Genomic DNA, 21305 nt, shown 5'->3' on the forward strand with positions numbered 1-21305 from the left:
GCATGTAGACACAGGCTGTTTTTTGCATTATATATAAAATAGAAACAGGTTCAGCATAGTTGACTATAAATTTATTAATTTTCTTTTTAGATTTTTTTTAAAGAAATGGTAGGGATTTTTTTCTTTACTGAAAGATACTACAGCAAGCATTTCAGAAAAATACCTGGGCTTCTATCTGTTTTGCGTAGTTTTTTTTTTTTTTTTAATCTGTTGCTCATATACTGTGATAATTTCTCACGCCCATAAGATCTGTGAATCTGTGGGGCTCACAGTGAGACTTCATCTTTATTGGGTTTTGCACTAGAGGATTCTTGCTTTTTACTAATAACTTTATTCTCTTGCATGCAAACACGTGTCTACCAATTGTGATTTGACATAGAATTAACCTATAAAACTTTGTAGTTGTGTTTCTGATTTTAAAAATTACCCTAAGGTTTTAAAAGATGTTTTCAAATAAGTAATTTATGATTTGTTGATAGTATTACAACAATGGCTTTGGGTAAAACCCAAAGAAAAAATTTGGGACGTATTCATGGAAGAATTTGTAATGATAAAATGTATGAGGGAATGACAGCCACTGTAGAAAGTGATTAGACATGTTCTCTCGAAGAAGGACCTCAGAAAGTGATCAGCTGATAACAGAGATCTCGATCTCGTGCCATATGCTGTCCTTCCTCTCCTGGAGACTGGACTTCTTTATCTGTCATCTTGCCATACCCCTTCTTTTCAAGGCTAGTGTAACTAAAGACACACACAAATAGTGTGCTACTTTCTATTCCTTTTGGTACTGTTGAGTTGGCACGCTTACAAAATGGTGGATGAGAATCTAATTTAGCTTTTGCATAGTTAATTAACTGAGTGTAACTCTAGGGCTTCAATCTGCCCTCAGTTTTTCAAGCAATGAACCTCTGCTGTCAGAAAGGTGAACACGGGGAATACTACAGCTCAGAATCCTACGAACTTCAGCAGATATTAGAGCTAGGCTTGTTTTGCTTTTTATTACTCCTTTGAATTTTTTCAAGGAGTACATTAGGGAAAGGGGGAAGAAGAGGAGGCAATCTCTTCTGTGAAATGAAAACGTGCTGTTGAATTTTTATCAAAAAACAGAATTGTCAGCACCTGAATGTTTTTTTTCTCCTCCCTGAAAGCTTTTGTGGTTTAAAAAAAAAAAAAGGAGGGCAAGGAATTGAGGAAATCTGTATTCATATTTTTCAAAGATACATTTAAAAGGATCTTGGAATAGTAGTCTTACTGCTGATGTCCAGGTGTTAGAAAGATAAATTTCTTGTCAGTAGAGTTGCCTTGTTAAGGCTGAGGGCTTGACACGCTTCAGTGATCTCAGACCCAGGGGAAGGTTAACAAAGCTTGGGGAGAAGGATGTACCACTGATAGTGGGCACAGGGAATGCAGAATTCACAAACCACAAGGACATTTGGCAGAACTCCCAAGATAAGGAAGAAACTAAGAAAACTAACTCAGCAACTGTGCAGGGATCAGCTCCAACTGGGAAAAAGGTAATTCCGGCAGGGGTGAGATTGTGACCATGACTCAGCTCCCACCAACTCACGAAATCCACCAACTCAAGAGAAGAGAGTGACTGAGCATGCAGACTAATGTGCATAAGAGGAGAGAGAATTATTTAACCAGTAGAAGGTAGAATGCTAATCAGTAACAGCGATGTAGCTTGAAGCCAATAAACCGTGATTCCTTTGTCTGCTGTGATGTATAAATGTTGAGAAGTTTTGATGATCATGGTGCCAACCTTTTGTGGGTTAGCATCCAGCTCCCTGCTTTGCACAGGCTAGGATAAAGAAATGGAGTTACCTCATCTCAGTGTGTAAATTGGTGCTGCACATCGGGCAGTGAGCCTACGTTTGGGACATTACTGATGCTGTCCAGTTCTTTAGAATATCTTCTGGAATTAAAAAAAAAAAGCTACTGGAATGTAATTGTCTTTATGCTAAACAAATGTAGTATTATACCTTTATAGTTGGGCTGCATTAGTTATATCATAATTAATATAACTTAAAGGTACTGTTTTAATTTTTTCAAACTGATTTTTCATTAAATAAAATTTTGCCCCGTATCTGTATTATGCCATTAGATTTCTTTTTCTGTAATCCTTAATCTTAACATTAATTTTCTTTACCAGCTGACAGCATTGATGCTTCTTAAATTCTCTTTCCATCCGTCATCTCTTTTTTCAGTCTCTCTTTTCAAACATACCTCTACAGATTAGAAAAAGAAATAAAAATGAAGTGCTAGTGCACCTTACATTGCTGTGCAACTGTTTCTGATACTTACTGTATTTTTTTAATTGCCAAGAAGTAAGGAAAGTTAACTTCTTTTGTAATTTATATATAAAAATACTTCTTATTTTAATTTTTATTTATGATTGAAAGATCATTTCTACAAAAGTTTGGTTTTGATAACTGGATTACTCATAAGTGTTCTGTTTTTATCCTTTTTTTTTTTTTCTCTTTTAAGCAATTCTGAAAATTTTGTTGCAGCCATGGAGTTATAATAATGAAATCTCAGGTTATTCTGAATAGTATGTCATACTCATTTTTCTTAGTGTAAGTGTAATTCCAGTTTATATTATATTTGGAGCCAGTGCTACCTTTGATACTCTTTGCAAACCAGCAAAGGTATGATTCATGGAAGTCATTACCAAAAATGTGTGCAAGAAGGTGTTATTACTGTAAATTTGTGCAAGGAGCTGACTAGCTTCTTATTCTTTCTGAATTAGAATGAACTGAAAGGGAGGCAGGATGCTGTCTACCAATACCATTGCAAGCATATTTTTTCAAGGCATAGAAACTTTTTTGGAACAGAACACAGTAGTGAATACTTTCATTACTACGTAGACGTAACTTGCAGCCTTTCTGCTTAAAAAAAAAAGAAAAAGGTTCTATTTCAAGCAGAGCAGATTACACTTCTTTTCGTATGGGGAAAAATGACCGTATCATTTCTTTGCTTGGAGAAATGGGTGATTTTATAGACATGAAATACAGTTTCGGTGCTTTAAAATTGTTAGGTTTCTTTTTTTCGTCATGATGTTTCAAACTTTTACTTCCTTGTAAATAGTGTTGGAGGCTTTTAAAAGTAGATGATGTCTGATAGAAGAAGTTTTAAAAAGAATTTCTAGCACTTGAGGAACTCTTGCACACTAGTGCATTAATGCTCTACAGAAAATAAAAAGGATGTTACTGCTTGGAGACCTGGTAGATTCTGGTACTGGCTTAGTAGCTTTTTATTTGTCATCTTCTGAAAAGTGTCTTTTGTACATGTAGAGCACTTTTTTTTAACTTATTTTGGAATGTGTATTATTTGCTGTTATATACATCAACTCAGTTTTGATTAATTTAAAAACATCCCTTTTAATTTTGTTTTTGGCAGAAGGGGCAAAGAGTTTGTAGAAGATTTAAGTGGACAGGAGACTACAGAAAACAAGAAAAATGCCGAAACCAGTAAGTAGCTGTTTGTTACCCATCTAAAATCTAAGTGGGTTTTCACATTTCAGAGTGGTGATCTTATAACAGTTCTTTTTGTTGTTTTGACTCTGCTCTTTCTAGATTTGATAAGATCTGATAGTGCACAGTTAAAGTTGAGATAGTTTAGTACCAACACGTGGAAAAAAGGTGAAGAGAGCTTTGTAGCACAAGTTTTGGGGAACATACCCAGGAATGGGAGCAGTACTTGGAACCCGTTTGGCTGGCAGGAGAAATGACTTTTCAGGAATTGTTGACTTTGAGATGAGCTAACATACAGTGGTTAATGGAGGCATAATTTAAACCTGACTCAGTGTTTCTGAGAATCGGTGGAAGGGTTTGCTACAGGGTTTGGTAGGGGAAGACAGAACATGTGTGAAGTGCCTGCACTAAGTTAGGTTGTAGTTTTACCATGGCAGGGGGGAGCACATAGAAAGTTAAGTTTTGAAGGGAGGAAAAAAGCAATGTTTGTGGTCCCCTATTCCTCTCACTTCAACTAAGATAAGGGTTCATCAGCTTTCTATCCAACTCTGTTTTGATAATAATTCTAGAAGTCTTTGAGGAGATAATTATTCAGCAGTTTGGTTCTTTTTCTGTCTGGTTGCTTAGGATTTCATCTGCCATGTGTTAAATGAGTTTTGGTTGTCTCTTCCTCTTCTATGCAGTGAACAAAACATTCAGGAAGGGAACTGAATTGTCAGATTCTTTCTACTCAACTCAGTTTATGTAATAGCCTTCAGGCTTTCTTTGTTTACTGATGTTTCATTCCAGTAGTAGATTGGGAGCAGGCAGATCTTTTACCAGAATAAATGTGTCCATGTATGTGTGTACCAAATAGATCGTTATACATAGATGTATAAAATGGTTTTGCTATTAATCAGAAATTACCTGTGTTAATAGTCTGTATTGCCTTATTTGCCATTATTTGGAATTGGTACAGCTTGATGGATAATGTGAACGTGGGAGTGTGCAAGGGCTAGAAGTTCTGTTCTGAGCTTTGTGGTTGCTTTGCTGACCAACTGGCCATACCTTGTTTCTGTAATTTTTTCCTTTCCCCATAATGGATGAGGGACAATATCTTAGCACTTGCTGAAGTTGTCTGCTTCTTACAGAAGGCTGCACTATAAAGGGCAGGAAAATGAATTAGCAGCCTGCTGGCTATGAGAATTGAGTAGTGCCTTTGATGGAGCTTCTCAGCTGGAAAACTGTGTTTTAAGAATGAGGCAACAAGTCACTCTGAGCTCATGTGATTTCTGAGGCCTGCAGCTCCGTGCAGCTATAGAGCCATGAAGCCACAGAAGTGATGACTAGAGAAAAAAAAAAAGCCTGAATGAGGTAACTTCATTTTAAATTCTAGGATTGGAACCGTGAAATTTAGGCAGACGGGGTTCTCTATTTTAAGGACCAGAGAAAATTGAAGGAAATAGAGTTTCAGGGTTGTTCACAAGGAAGCAATATCTTTAGAACTGAGATTGCAGGGGTGTTGAAAGAGCACACAATCCACTCTAATAATGGAAATTAGCTACCAGATCTTGGGAAAGAAGCTGGACTCATGCCAAGGATAATTTTTTTCTTTTATAAGGGACTTTTTATGAAGAGTTCTCATATGTCTTTTGACGATGTAGGTGCATGTGAGATCTTAGAGAGAAACCATGTGAAAGGAGCTATTAAAAATGAAAATAAATTGATTACATTTCTCAGTGTCTTTCTGTAAACTGCAGGTTACTGTAATTGGTAATCAGTGAATGAAGAGGCAGCACACATGCCAAAGGTTAAGTAATTTTACGTATAAAAAATCAAACCTCAGATTTTGTTTTTGTTGTTTCTTAAGTGGTAGATGCTTTAGAGCTCTCTCCCTTCCCTTTTTTTTTTGGTGTTTTTTTTTTTTTTTTTTTTTTTTTTTTTTTTTTTTTTTTTTTTTTTTTTTTTTTTTTTTTGGCCTTCTTTGGAGACTGCAAGAGCCTAGTCATCGGTTATGTTTTAGGAATCTGACGTTGTTCTTTGAAGAGTTCTTGCTGTTCTGCTTGGATTTGATAGTACTGGACTGTAGAAGGTCTCCTGCTGTGGATATTTTACTGTAACTCTTGGGAGTTGTCTTTACAGACAATCCACAATAACCAAATGTACTTCTAGTCAGGAAACTATTTTTGCTTTAACTCTTTGTTGCTTATTTTTGAGAGCGGTTGCAAGAAGACTGTCAATGTTCTGTAGCTTTATTGTTGGAAATCTTTTAACCTGAAAACTAATGAAATAATCATGGGTAAGAACTAAGAAAACTCAGTTAACATAACTGGTGAGATTTTTGACAGTTGTTATTTTATCTCTTTTCTGTATTACTGTGACCTGTTTAGATTTTTTTTTTTTCCCAGATTCTGTTCTAATGATCCAATTGATAGTTTTCAGAAAAGTCTGGTGGTCTTGTAACCTATGCAGTACAACTATAAGTAAATTCTCCCTGTGTTTTTGGAATGAATTTTTTTTTGTTATGCAGATAACAAATAATTAAGCCATAGATCAGTTTAAATGAAATTAGCACACACTAAATCACAGAAAAAACAATAAAATAGATTTTGGTTTCATTTGAAAAGTTATGTAGTATTCCAAACAAAATTAGGTAAATGAAGACCGGTAAAGGGTCTTGGCGTACTTCAATTTTATAGCAAAAATCTTTTCTTCTTCCTGGAAGTCTCAGTCTGAAGTTTCATGCCACTATGAATGATCCTATACGTGGTAGTAAAAGGTCATTGTTCTTACGTGTTTGAGATTTTCTGTCTCATAGGCTAGTAGGCTAAATATCTTGAGTGAAAAGGCTGTTTTGCAAGGGTAAAAGCTACTTTAATGTATTGTCCTGAGTTATTAAGGTAATGTGTCTGAAAAATATACAATATTGAAACATTTTCTTGTTTGACTGCTTCATAGAAAAGTCTGTTTGTTCATTTTGGCTGTGTTTGTAACAAAGTGACTTTCCAGTTTTTCAAGCTGTTTGCTCAGCATCTCCTTTGCTTTTAAGACCAAATAGTTCTGAGACTTAATATTCTCAGTTCTACCCAGCAGTGTGAAATCGTTTCGTTTAGCATCTGTTGTGATCCATCTAAAAAAATTGGTGACTTCCTTGTTTAAATAGGTCTTTGCAGCTGTAATCAAAATTTGAGCTGTTATAGGTCTGTTCTCAGTGTGCTTAGTTCTCTGCATGCTGAAGAACAGAATATTTGTTGACTGTTGTTTTTCAGTGCTTTCTTCCTAAAAAAACAGATAGAAAATGTTTTTCGGCTGTATGCCATTCTCACAGATCTTCACCGAAAATAGAAACATAGAAGCTAAAATTAGACATCATGGGTTACATAACTGTTAATCATTTCATACGCTGAGAAGATTATGTTTAATTGACTGAAATATTAGTTACATTTATATGGTGTAAGAGGAGTTAAATTATCATCTGTTTTTGATGGCAGTTTGCAGCACTTTTGTACAGGAATGCAAGGCATGAAAGAGAAAGCATTACACTGGGGAGTAACAGGGGCAGATGTCAAAGTTACTATGATTAAAAAGGATTCCTTTTTAGACTTATTCAACATTCTACAATACTGTGTATTCAGAAGGCATAAATATCAGAATCTGGAATAAGATGGGGGTTTAAAATTTGAATTAATATTTTCGAGATCAAGTTGATTTCCGTAAAGTGGTTGAAGTAGTATATAAATTATTTTTTTTACTAGAGTGGTGTTTTACAGGAAAATCTATGAGACCGTGTAGTGCAGTATTTGAATTATGGTTTGAATATATGATTTATTTCTGCACCATAAATAGACAACTGATGTCAGCTTGGAGGACTGCTTTCTTTCGATTTGTCTATTAGTAAAATCTGTTTGTCATTATTCTGTACCCTTCTGTTCCTAATGCTGTTTAATCCTTACCCTTTTACCTTATCTTCATAAAGTTTATTCTTTCATCTCTTCCTATGTCTTCTTCGAGGTTGATATGGAGAGCGTGCTGTATATATTTGTGCAGTATGTAAAGTGGGACTAATATACTGCTATTCCTTAACACAAATGATTTAAAATGCAAACTGGAGAGAGTAATTGGTTGAACTAGTGAGAGGAAACTCTTTGAACAGATTTTTTTTGCTATATGTGGTTTTCTTATAAATATGAATTGGACTGGGTTCTGTGGCTTTTACATATGACTAATTCATATTGCATTTATTAAACCAAAGCAAAACCTCTGGAAATGTTTTTCATGTTATTTTAAATGGCTTTCTTACTAAATACTGGTACCTTCTCAGTTTTGGACTTCCTGATGAAAGCTGAAGTGCCACGACTATTATCTGCGATCTATGGCTGAAGTACAGTAATAGAAAGTATTAGGTTATTGAGCTAACAGTCAGTTTTTGTGCATGTTCCATGGACTGCGTCTGTGTTTGAGGAGACGTTTCAAGGTTAATGTGGTGATGCTATAATATCCCATTAGGGTCAGTTAGGTACTACAAAAAAGTGTAGTAATATTTTTTCTGGTTCTTAAAAGTGAAAGAATACAACAAGAACATAATTCCCATATGAAATGCATGCTTTTATTAAGTGTACATAGATGTTTGTTATTCCAGATATGTTCATTGACTATACTCTTTATTGATTTTGATAAATTATTTAATAGATAATTTGCTGTAGAATGGGTTTTTTATGAGTACTATTTTATGAGCTGTGGCAAATGTCCTCATAACCCATTAGCAACATTGTTATCAGAACATCAGTTGTTCCCTTCCCGAAGAATCATCTGTACATAGTTACGTATATGTTCTTCCTTTCCTTTGGCTATGTTTAATAATTCTGAAGCAAGTCTGGTAAAATACAGATAAACTCAGACTGGTAGTTCTGATGCCAAGGACCTGAACAAGCTTGAGAAGTGGGCCAGTGTGAACTTCATGAGGTTCAACAAGAACAAATGCAAAGTGCTGCACCAGGGTTGGGGTGACCCCTGGTATGAATACAGGCTGGGGGATGAAGAGATTGAGAGCAGCCCTGGTGAGAAGCACTTGGGGATACTGGACATGAGGTAACAATGTGTGGTTGCTGCTCAGAAAACCAACAGCATCCTGGGCTGCATCAAAAGCAGCGTGCCCATCAGGTCGAGGGAGGGGATTTTGCTCCTCTGCTCTGGTGAGACCGCACCTGGAGTGCAGTGTGCAGCTCTTGGGTCCCCAGCACAGGAAAGACATGGTGCTGTTGAAGCAGGTCCAGAGGAGGATCACAAAAATGGTTGTTGTAATGGAGCACCTCTCCTATGAGGAAAGGCTGAGAGAGTTAGGGTTGTTGAGCCTGGAGAAGGGAGGTAGGGAGACCTTATTGTGGTCTTTCAGTACTTAAAGGGGGCTTATAAGAAAGATGGGGACAAACTTTTTAGCAGGGCCTGTCGCAATAGGACAAGGATAGTGGTTTTAAACTTAAAGGATGTATATTCAGACTAGATATAAGGAAGAAATTTTTTATGATGGGGGAGGTGAAACACTGGAACAGTTACCCAGAAAGGTGGCAGATGCCTCATTCTTGGAAACATTCAAGATCAGGTTGGATGGGGCTCTGAGCAAGCTGATGTGCTGCTCATTGCAGGGGGTTTGAACTAGATGGCCTTTAAAGGTTCCTTCCAACCCAAGCTATTTTGTGATCCTGTAGGATAGAGAAGAGAACTGTCACAACCTGTTACAGAGATGTGCGATCCTGGTGAGAGCAAGTTTGAAAAGCAGGAGTTGGATGGATCTTGTGGTATGAATAGTAGTAGCCTTCCAACGCTTGCTACAGGAAACCTTTACACATTTTCCTTGTCACCATAACAAGAGCTCCTTCCGGTTCCTGTGTTTGCGGTAAAGTTGGTTCAGATTAGTGCTTGTCTTCATAATTTGTGGTTCAGATAATTTTCACTGTCACCAGTGTCACATGAACAGAATTGCTTCCAAGTAGCTGGGTACCAACAACAGGTTATATGAGTGACAATCCATCGCTGAAGTTCTTAGGCCTTCTTTCTCTTGGCTGTGTTTTGTCAATTCCCTGCCTTATTTATAATGTGGAAACTCCTCCCATGACTCTTGTTAATGTAGTTCATTAGCTTTATTTTACAGACATGCAACTGACTAGAGATTTGAATTTTGTTGAGAGGGTACTGTGTGATCAAGGTTTAAATTAGATAAGTAAACCTCTGGGGCTCAGTCGCAGGTTTTGACAAAAGTAACGTTCTTATTTTCCATGCCCAGAAATAACTAAGACTGTGAAACTATGTTACAAGGTTGTAAATGCATGGTATTTATATGTCAAAAATCGAAGTTAGTCCAAATGCCTTCAAAAGGAAAATGATCAAGTGTAGTATTAAATTTCTCTCTTCTTAAATAATTCATATCACATTTTAATATTGCCATTATTTAATTTGTATATTTCTTGTTAAAACTGAAAGTGTAAATATTAATTATTAAATAAACTGTTAATTATTATAAAATTATTAAATATTAATTAGGTGATCTGTTAATTGGAAGTTCAAAGAAAAACAGAATTGCTTAAGTCTTTAAGCAGTTACTGTGATGTGTGTAAGTGGCGAGGTAGTCCTGATGTGTATTTGTACCAACTGCAGGTGCAGAAGCTGTGTACTCTTAGAGCACTCAGATTTTTTGAAGCAGTAACATCTAGAAGCAAACACAATCTACAGAGTTTGCCTCTGTATTACATCTATTATTTTATTGTTTGAGTATTTTAGTTCTTGTGAAGGATAAACTCTCAGGTAATAATTCCTGCATTTGTAGAAGATGAGACTTGTTATAAGGATATTTATATAAGAAGTTTGTGCTGCCTGCTGCTGCAATTAGTTGAACTCGCTGTGCTTTGTAGATCTCCTGTGACGCTTCTTATTTTGGCAATGGTGCTGTTATATAACAGGGCGCTTTGGCATTTAGTAAAGTTACTTTTTGGCCTTATTCTTTGTCTACTTGCTTACTTGTAGCTGCCCAGAAACAGGCTTAATTTTTTAAATTGAAAAAGTGATTTGGAAAAATTAAGTTCTTGTAATTAAGAGGCAGTTCCTCACACTGAAAATAGTGCAACTGGCAGTGAGTTAGACCTTCCATTTAAAATGAGTTATTCTGTTCTGTAAGGAATTTTTTTCCTGTTCTTGAAATGGGCAGAGTGAGACAATCTACAAAAAACATCTCTTTTTCCCTCTTCCTGACACACACCCTCTAATTTTTTTTTGGCAATAAAACTTTACTATCATTTACTCCAAAGCCTTCAACTCTTATTCCTTATCAGTGTTTGCAGACAGAAAAAAGTTTGCTAAGCCCCTACTACCGTCCCTGTTTGCAGGTCTAAAACCTAGAGATCTCCAGACTCCTGCTACTCTTGTCTTGTGTATCCTGCTCATGCACAAAGTTGTTTACCTTTACACTAAAGGAAGGAGTTAACAACCTTAATCTGTTTCATGAGGACAAACTGTTATCCAGTTTTCTTTTTCACATCTTAGCTCTCCCTTTCATGTTCTGTCTTGTCTTCTTTTCCCCACACTCACCTCTCAAAGTATTCCACCTGGTGGTAAAATTAGGGAAATAGTTAATGGAAATGGTTCACATATGCATAGATCAAGTAGTGTAAGAACCTGTAATACAAGTCCTAATTTATTCCAGTTCCCTTTTTACAGTAATGAGAAATGGGAATATTATCTGTGCACCTTAAATAAGTTTTGCAAGTTCGTTTTTTTTTTTTTTTGCATTTATAGTGAAGTTTGATCCCTAACACTTTATATTGCTATGCACTAAAGATAAATAAAATGTGATACCCTGACAGTAGGCACAGAGAACCATTCTAACACTGATAAGACAGTACTATGTATTTAGTACTTTGTACTATTTAATAAAAATCCTCACTTCTGTGTGTGCCAGTTGCAGAGAAGTTGGAACAGACTATTGTACTTCCAGGTAAGGTAGGCTTCCAGGTATCTCCTGCAATATTTGACTTCTTGTTTTATAGCAAATAAAAACAGTGATTGTTAGTAGACATCTGGAAAACGTTCCTCCCTTTCAGGAGAAAGAAACATTTCATTGAATGGTGGAGTTTCTTCAGTTTTGTAGTAAGGGAGGGAAGGGGATCAATATTAAGGGGAGTTAACTTCTGTAGTTTGACTACAGATGAAAACTTTGCTATTAGTCTGTCCTGAGGTGTGAAAGCTCCAGTCCTGTATACTTTAACTCTGCTGAATTGCTTAATTTTAGAAATGGCAAGCAGGAGGCTGCTTGTCTTCTTATATTGCCAGGAATAAATACCTTAAAATGATACATACGTCACTAGAAACTTTTGTGCACTTTTGGGAAACCCTCTGAACGGTGATGCCTAGTAGCTGAATGTCCCAACGTTCTTCAAATGTTCAGTAATGCCAGCTGTCCCATTAAATTAATTTTGAACTTTGTTCTCTCATTTGACCTTCAAACCTAGTGGTAAATACTATCCTGAGTATGCTTTTATACTAAATAAAAGATGAGATTTTTTTCAGATTCAAATTTTCTGTTTCTCTAACTGCTGTGTTCTGTGTGTTCACAAGACCATTAAAATTGTTGAATTTACTTACCATATGTTGTTTCTTACAGGCTTATCACAGGATGTAGAAGCATTACACTGTGACAGTATTATTTAAATATTTCCTTATTTTCTGTAGATCAATGTCAGAGTAACCACAATGGATGCAGAGTTGGAATTTGCCATCCAGCCCAATACAACAGGCAAGCAGCTCTTTGATCAGGTAACTTGTCTCTCTATATATATGAGTACAAATACATAAAAGTGTTGTGGGTATTAAGGCATAGTTTGAAAAAGCGAAAGTGTTCTCATGTATGGATTATATTTTTCTTACGCTATCTAGACTGTGCTCTGAGTTAGTGTGAATTTCCTCATTACTTCTCATGAAATGTATTGAATTCAAAGACCACTCTGTAAATAGTTTACCAGTGAGGCTTCGGCTGAATCGTATAGAAATGTTTTGAAATGGAATAGTATTTCTTATGTCTAATAATGTTATAGTTGCTACTGCAGTATAGTTGTTAGAATTGCATGTATTAGAAATATGAATGTAACAGTAACTTCATTAATGAAAGCTAACTTTTTTCCCCCCAACAATGGAAAGCTGTAGATTGTTTTTCACTTCCCAAATGTTAGATCTAAATAATGTTGTCCTATGAACCAGTTTGAAATTTAGGTTAACAAAAAAAAGGCAAAAAACCCCCAATAATGCAAAGTACTAACATTAATTTGCTTATAGATTACAGACCTTCAGAACTGCTCATTCTCGCTTGATAGTGTCTCTGATGTACATCAGTCATGTACGTCAATCATCAGAATGAATGATTTCTTAAAACAGGGTTGTTCTTGCACTCATGTGATGCTAGCCGTCAGATTCTCAAAACAATTTTTTGATCTAGGTTGTGAAGTGTTATAGAAAACATTAAGAACAGAAACTTTTCAGTGTGTTGTTTTGTTTCCCCAGTATACCAATAAATATGTTTTGTTTAAAAAATGCAGAACTATCTGAAATTACTCCTGAAAAACAGTTCAACTAGATGAACAGTTATGTCTAGTAGAACTGCTGTTTCTCTCTACTCCATTTTTGATGCTTGAAGTATGTACTGATGAGTAGTAAGAGAAAGTAATGCACTGAACAGTTCTTTAAGAGAATTTAAACTTTCAGGTGACCTTTTAGAGTTGATAGAATGTCTAAGTATATAACTTGAAAACAGGAGAATGTTTATTGTTTGTAACACTGAGGTTTTTCTTTAGATGAATGAAGTTTCATTTGAAATTTTCATTTGAAATGACTATCTGACTCTGAACACTTATATTGCCTATCCCATTCTCCAATATCAATAGTAGTATGTCTTCAACCTCTAGGTAGAAATAGACTTCATGATTCTTATGAAGAATTCTTGAAAAAAAGGAGCTGTCTTGCTTTTTGTCTAACCAACATCACCATCAAATAAAAGTGTGGTATTCTGTGATGTAGAAGGCTCAAGGTGTTACTTGTCTTCTGCCAACCTTTGCTATCTTATGCCATGCAGTGTTGGGTGGGGTGACATTCTGCCATGTAACATCTCGTGTCCAGGTAATCAGGTTCATCCAAATTGGGGCATTCACAAACAGTGAACAAAGATACGGCCCTGAATTTGTTTTCATGCTGTCTCCTTTGTTCCTCAGTTCACTGTGTGGTGGTTGACATCTCACCAGCTCTTACCTCTGGAGGTTTAAATAGAAAAAACGTTAGGTCAAGAAAAAACAACCAGCATAGTTGTGTTGGAGGAGAGAAGCATTTTCAGCTTGATCTTAAATTCATTTATGAGTTCTGCAGAGTAACATGAAGAGCTGAACTGTATTGCGAAACAGTTGTGAAATTTTCAGACAAAAGTTATCCTGTTTCTCTGTAGAAAGAGAATTCAATAGCACTGTTATTGAAGGGATTGGCTTCTTCAGAAGTGGTGAACATGACAGCAGACTTGTTGATTATTGATTGCAGAAAATAACCTCTCCATGAATTTAGCTGTTATTTAGTACTCCTCTATGTTTCTGATGAACGATTTGTCCTTTTTTCAGTCAGTGTTCTTTTAAGCTTGTAATTGGTATTTTCTGGAGTTGTTGATTTGTTTCCCATTCCATGTGTGTGTTTTCACCATCTTCATCTGCTAGCAGACAAGAATGAAGCATTTAACATCTGTGGCTTTCTCTTTTCCATTTTCAAACTCGGCAAACTTCTTATTTATTGCATAAACTTTTTTTTTAATTATTATTACTTGCATTTCAGAAGATATTTTAACATTTTTATCATTGGTCTTTCTATCTATCCTGTCAACAGTCAGAATAGGCAAGAGAGGACCTGTCCTCCTGTAGTCAACCAGTTAAGCATCTATAACTTTCCTAGGAGAGGAAGAACCCTGTGGTGGGAATGTTTCCACGCACTGGTGTTATTGCTGGGGTTGTGTTGTGGTAGCACTGAGCTTTAGTAGCTCTGGTTTACTGTGGTTGCCATTCAGAAAGAATGGGAGGGTTTTCTCTTCTATTTGAAATTATATCCTGCTGTCCTTTCCAGGTGTCTCAGAAACCTTCCTTACAACCTTTTGGAAGGTGACTGAATGAAATCCTTATTAGGTTGTGTATATTTTGATTTACCAAAATGTATATTGTTCAGGTTGCTTTTCTTCTTCAAGAAGTTTTTTTTTGCCTATTAATAGTCAAGTTGTAGGATGTGATGGTAGATAAATCCGTTTTACAGATGTGATGAAGACTTGCATCTTCAACTACTTAATGAAATGTTTGAGTGAGAATGAAACTTGCTAAGTTTCTCGTTCTGTACTTACTGTATCATGCTACTGCAGTGCAGAAGTACGTATATTAGTCTGGTACAAAGTTCCAGGAAGTGTTTCTCTTTTCCTTTGGGCTGAGAGGCTGTGTAGGCAATGCTTTTTCCTTATTTGTGGAGTCTGAAGTAAAACAGGCTAATATGCAAGCTGTTTTTGGTGTTGATTTGCAATCACGTGTAACTCTGCATTGCTGTATCCAAGTTGCCTGTATTTAAATAATGTGCAGTGTGCATCTCAGTGAAGGACTGTAGTTAGTGGGTGAGAGCAAAATGTTTTGACGTGAGCATAAGCACGTCTCCTTATGCCTTATGGGCAGAGCTGTTGAGCATCTGCAGCTCTTTGCAGCTCAGAGAGCTGATAAGGTACAGAGGCTCAACTTGGACAGCTGCAAAGTAAAGAGCATTCTCAGTCATTTGATAAAACTGTAGGTAGTTTGATCAACATTAAATAGGAGATATGTGAAAAGAAGCAGCAGGTCTGAAATTTCAGTGTTGGGACACCAAATTTAACCTATGTTACTAGGACCCATAGCTACTGTGGTACTAGTAACATACACTTAATGTTTATGTTCTAAAGTAAACGGTGTGGGAATTCTAAAGGAAGTAACTGTGCTCACTAAAGACATCAATCAGGTTAGATCCGTGAACATTGTCCACTTAGTGCTTTGGAGCCTGACTGTCAAAGGGTAGAGGAGGAAAAAAGATGCACAGTTGAGTGATTGTTAAGTGATAATGCAAATATGCAAGGCAGCAGAAGTAAGTTTGCACAGCTATCTCATGACATATTTTCTAATTTTCAAAATCTTAATTTTGCAAGCCGATAGTACTACTTTAAAATGGAGGAGGATCTATGTGTAAAATTCTATTTACTTCACATGCATCTGAATGCTTCCATAAAACAGCCTTCAGTAAAGCAGCTTGCCAGCATGGTCCAACCTGAGAACATACGTAAGTACTGCCATACGGGATCTTTTGGAGCCAGAGTTTACAGTCATTTAATAATCTTTGCTGGACCTTTCAGATTAATTGTTTATTGAATCCACATGTGCTTTTGCTGTGCAAGACTTGTAAAATAGTTCCACAGTTTCATTGCACTCTGTAGTAAAAGTGCTTCTTTTTGTTTGCTTTGAGCCTGCAATGTCATGATTTCCCTTGATTCTCCTAATTCTTATATTATGAGAAATAATGAATAATCATTCTCTATTATCCTTCTACATGCCATGCAAGTTTTATAGGTCTGTATCATATTTTTCCTTTCCTTGTTTCTCTGTCAGTAGCCCTAGTTCTCATCTTAGCTATGCAGAAAATGTTCCAAGTATGGTTGTTCTTTTCAATGCTTCTGAAACATTTCCAGTGCTGCAGCATCCTTTTTTTAAGTCCTTATGTAGTATGAGAGATTTGGGAATACCATACACATGTACAGTAATGTAACAGCTTTATTGCCTTTTTATTTTACAACTAGAACTTTGTTCACGTAATTTAAATTGTTGTCTTTTATGTATAATATTTTGTTTTTATTCAATACCATCTTTTATTGAGGTTTGTGTTTTTACTGTTCATTCACAGATCTTTATGGAAGGTTTTCTACAGCAGATTTTGTCATATCAGTTTCATCCTTTTTGGAAGTCCTGAGGGACTTCATTAGTGGTTACACTATAAGTCTGTTAGGAAAACAGTTAGGGGTTTTTTTTTCTTTCTCTTTAACTATTGTATCTATAAAACAACCTTCCCTCTATTGAAGGACAATTTTGTTTCTTTAGTAGCTTTTGGTGATGTGATCAGAATTCTAATAGGAAAGTCATGTATGGTTTATTAACTGGAGCATCCTTATCCCTTTTACCAATAACTCTCTTAGAAGGTTGTAAAAATATTTGAAGGAGCCGATTCATCCTCATGTCTGTCCACAAATGTTACTCTTTTTTCTCAATTCTCCAGTTGTCTTCTGTAAGTGGACTTACTTCTCTGTAGGTCTGCAGTCACTTCCCAGATGTGCTTTCCAATCTCAGGGTCCTGTTTAGTACCTTCAGTTCCTCAGGTGCTGATGGACACAGTAAACTGCACGCTCCACTTGATAGTTTCGAAACACAGTGGTGTTTCGAAATGTTTGTGCAGAGCTCTGGGGTTCAATGAACCTGATGTTTTGCTACTATTTTATCTTTTTTTTTTTTTTTTCTTGTAAGACTTGGCTACATTTCAGTTTGAGATTGATTTGTGTAGGTTAATTACCATTAAAAAAATTGTAGTGATTACTGATGATTATGGCTCGTTTATCTTTAGGTGGTGAAAACTGTTGGTCTTCGTGAAGTCTGGTTTTTTGGGCTACAGTATGTGGACAGCAAAGGCTACTCAACTTGGCTGAAGCTAAATAAAAAGGTAACCATTCCCTAATATCAAGCCATGTGTACAGTTTGAAATATACTTTACAAGGTTTGCTGCTTTAGTGCTGTAGGTGAGATATAGCTGACTTCAGATTTAAAGCAAACGAAAAATTATTTTTCGTTTGCTTTAAATGATAAAATACAGTGTTAAATTTGTTTAGTTATAAAAGAATATGCAAAGCTGCCTCAGTATTTCATTTGAGAAGGAGATAGTTTTCAGTATTTACAGTACCATGGTGATGCATGCATTAGGAAAACTGATTCATGTGATTGTCTTGTTCTCTCGTAGCAAAACATAATAGAATAAATGTTTTACAGTTTGGGCATGTGTACCAGAACAATTTGGGCTTCAGGAATTTGTATGTTTATAGATCTTTTAAACAAGGCACGAACAGCAGCCTTCTAAACTTTAGGTATCTATTAGGCAGACTGTAGGATAAGTTTTGTTATTGTTCGGGTTTTTTTTTCCAAACAACACTAAGCATGTTGTATCTCTCAGCTATTGGGAATCAGATCATTTTACTTTAAATTGTATTTGTGAATTTGAATGGTCACATCTTTGAAAGACCACATCTGATCTCTTCACAGAAATCACATTTATAAAGCTTATCGATTTTAGAAAAATAACACAATTAAAGGAATTATGGTTTTTTTTTCACAGGAACAAAGCACATGTATTTAGTTTGGTAGTTCAAAGACTTTTAAAAGAATGCAGCTTTACACTGACATTGACAAAACGTGCTGTAGTTCTTCCTAAAGAAATGTTGTTAGACCCTAATTTATTACTTCCTGAATATCATCTGTGGATACAGTTTTTATTTTTTTAATGGTACTAATACAGTTTCTTTTTTTCCAGAGTTTTATTATGATAAATACAACTTTCACACCAACCTACAAAAAAATATGGTTAACAACCCTTAAGTAATATTTCAAGATTGCCTAGTTTATCCAAATTGGTGTACTTGATTGTTCCGCATGAACCTTTAGTGAGTTCCACAGTGGGCTTGCTAGGAAGCACTGTGTTTCAGTTTAGAGTAGCTAAAGAGTTCAGTACAACTTCATAATATTTAATATACCTTTTAGTGCTCTTTTTATTTTTTTTCTGTATTCCTCTCCCTCAGGTAACACAGCAAGATGTACGAAAAGAAAATCCTTTGCAGTTCAAGTTCAGGGCCAAGTTTTTTCCAGAGGATGTATCTGAAGAATTAATTCAGGAAATAACTCAGAGACTTTTCTTCCTGCAAGTCAAAGAATCGATCTTAAATGATGAAATATATTGCCCACCGGAAACTGCGGTTCTTCTGGCTTCTTATGCTGTCCAATCCAAGTATGCAGATTACAGTAAGGAGATCCATAAACTAGGCTACCTAGCCAATGACAGACTTCTCCCCCAGCGGTGAGTGAGACTGATTTTGCACCAACTGCTGCACAGAAACTTAATTATTGCACATTTCTTAGAAATAAAATATTAACTGATAACGTGCATTTAATGTTGGCTTTCTTAGGATTTCATGTTTTGCTAGTAAAATTTGGAGATCCTAATCTAGACTTTAAGTAACAAGGAAGTGTCACAGCCACAGGTTTCTTGAGACGTATTTCCTGTCTTGTCCACAAACACCTGCAGAGATTTGGTTGAACACATCCAAAATACTCCAAAATGGGTTAATGTTACTGGAGGCCTGCTTCTGCTAAACTAAAATCAGAATACTCCAATATAGAAGCAACTGAGATCCATTTGGTACTCTCTCCTTTTGCTAATTTTAATGCTTTTGTACATTTAAATGGAAATTATTTTCTGAAAGTAATTGTAAAGTGTACTGCAAATAAAATACATTGCAGGAAAATGCTAGCCTGAACAGAAGATTTAGAAACTGAATTGTTGCTGTTGAATATAAACTCTTTTGTATCAGTCACTTATCTAATTGGTTAGGGAAAATAAGCACCAAGATTATAGTCCTGTTTCTTTAATGCAGCTGAAACCATGCTCTTGGTGTGTTTGCCACGAAGAGAAGCACTGCAGCACAAATGTACAAAGTCAGACAATTTTGTTAGCTCAGATGAATACATAGTGATGTATTGTGGGCAAATGTGTAGTTACTAAATATGTAACATAAATCGTCAAAGAAATGAGTGACATGGGGTAATTTGAGGTTTCTTTAAGTCATATGCTTTGTCTCTGTGGTTTGAAAACTAAAAACTCACTTATTAGCATAACTAAGCTTGAGAATTTTCTAGCAAACAAAAAGACATTTCAAAGATTGTGGTGAAGTATTAAAAGAAGTATTTCTGAAAATCTTTTTTAAAAATCCTGGTGAAAAGCTTGGGTTTGGCTGCTTGCTTCCAGTTTTTGACAGTGAAATCTATACCTTTTCCTGGAAAATACCTTTTACTAGGAAGGCAGGGAGATGTAGAACCAATAAAACTGTCATTACTGAGTATGTTCACAAATCCTGACTTTTTCTCAGTTATGAGGGCAGTCCGTGAACACGAGAGTGCTTGGGTACAATAGAAATTCAAATACTTAAGCTCCTTTTCAGTAGGCAAACGTTCAGGTGATTTTCTAATTGTCTTTTAAAATAATTTCTCCAGGAATGCTTGAAATGCTGAGTGTATGGAATAAAAACATAATAAAATTATCATGTGCATTTGATTTTTTTTACCACAGTACTACACTGAAAATTTTGGTAGACCAAAATATAATTCCATAATTGCAGACTTAGACAAACCTCAAATAGCTTTCTGAAGCTGCTTTGCTATTGATCTTTTTTTTTTTTTTAATAAAGAAAAGAAACCAACACACAAAACCCCCAGAAAACTTGTCTGCTAACTTGTCTGCTAGTTTGCTACACTCAGGCTTCCCTTTTGTTGTCATTGGAAACAAAAAGTCTTTGCATACCTAGAGATTAATTTGCAGCACTGTTGTGGGAGTATTCTATAGGTGTGCATTTTCAAGTGTTCCAAACATTACTTTTTATGACTTTGCTGCTAGCTGAGATGTGCCATGGAGTGACTTTTATATTACAAAGAATGTAGAATACCAGGAAAAAAGAAGTGACTTTCGCACTGTTTTAAAAGTGTATTTGTTCAAATACAAAGTTTGTGTCTTGTGTTAAAAAGATGAGCAGTTTATAGGAAGTAATCTTTAAGTTTATTCAGTTAAAGCATATGTTTTGCTTTGTAACTAAACTTACTTTTGCAACTTTAAGCGGTTAAATTGGTCGTCAGTGTCATTTAATAGCAACAACTTGTATTCACAGGGTGTTAGAACAGCACAAACTGACAAAAGAACAGTGGGAAGAAAGAATACAGAACTGGCATGAAGAGCACAGGGGAATGTTAAGGTAATAATATAAAAAAAAGGTTCTCAAGACCTTTTATTATTATTAGGATGTATTTTAGGTGGTAGTATATTTGTTTGGAAAACAACTTTCATTTATTCTGACCAGGGTAGGTGGTTATGAAAAACTTGCATAAAAGCTTCAATAAGAGAAGAATTTCCAGTGAAGTTACTAGTTTACTTAAATACTTTCTGGTAGGGTTGTCAACTGCCTTTGTCCACATTTTCCTGCCTCTAAAATACATTTAGGGTTTCCTTAGCTCATGAAGTGGAAAGACAAAGCACAGTGATTGAACTCTACTTGGAGATTAGGGTGTAAGAGCTCTTAATGAGTATCTGAGTCAAACTACATGTGAATTTCAAAGAGATATTTAATTCATAAATAAATTTTGCACCAGCTGGTTATTCTGCAGTTCCCTTATTCTTACAATATACTTATGATTTGTTGTCTACACTATACCAATTTTTCTTCTTTCATCAGGGAAGATTCTATGATGGAATACCTTAAGATAGCACAAGACTTGGAAATGTATGGAGTCAACTATTTTGAAATAAAGAATAAGAAAGGAACTGAATTGTGGCTGGGAGTTGATGCTTTGGGTCTGAATATTTATGAGCATGATGATAAGTAAGTGGCTAATACTCATTTTCCAGTTCTGTTCTAGGAGATGCTATCTGAGATCATACAACCCCCACCTTACTGTGTGNCATATTTGTATGGTTTCTTTCTGTATT

The 21305-nt window shown here is 35.7% G+C and overlaps 1 protein-coding gene across 6 annotated transcripts in view; it reads left to right on the forward strand.

Annotated features, from left to right (window-relative positions):
* The window catches only part of RDX (radixin), a 45110-nt gene that overhangs the window by 5332 nt on the left and 18473 nt on the right, over positions 1-21305 (forward strand). For 4 of the 6 annotated variants that reach the window (XR_003571362.1, XM_027884957.1, XM_027884966.1 and 1 more), the window contains exons 2-7: positions 3400-3470; positions 12171-12254; positions 17133-17228; positions 18355-18629; positions 20491-20574; positions 21052-21198. Coding sequence is in view for 5 of the 6 variants with exons in the window: in XM_027884957.1 (XP_027740758.1) it covers positions 3459-3470; positions 12171-12254; positions 17133-17228; positions 18355-18629; positions 20491-20574; positions 21052-21198 (698 nt within the window). In the remaining variant the exon portion in view is untranslated. Of the gene's footprint in view, positions 1-3399; positions 3471-12170; positions 12255-15387; positions 15804-17132; positions 17229-18354; positions 18630-20490; positions 20575-21051; positions 21199-21305 lie in introns of those variants that run through there. The other 2 variants (XM_027884985.1, XM_027884992.1) reach the window with 2 other exon arrangements.

Source organism: Empidonax traillii, unplaced genomic scaffold (genome assembly GCF_003031625.1).
Source record: "Empidonax traillii isolate 1590-97213 ecotype Southwest subspecies unplaced genomic scaffold, ASM303162v1 scaffold9:size3134949, whole genome shotgun sequence".
In the NCBI taxonomy this organism is placed as follows: Eukaryota; Metazoa; Chordata; class Aves; order Passeriformes; family Tyrannidae; genus Empidonax; species Empidonax traillii.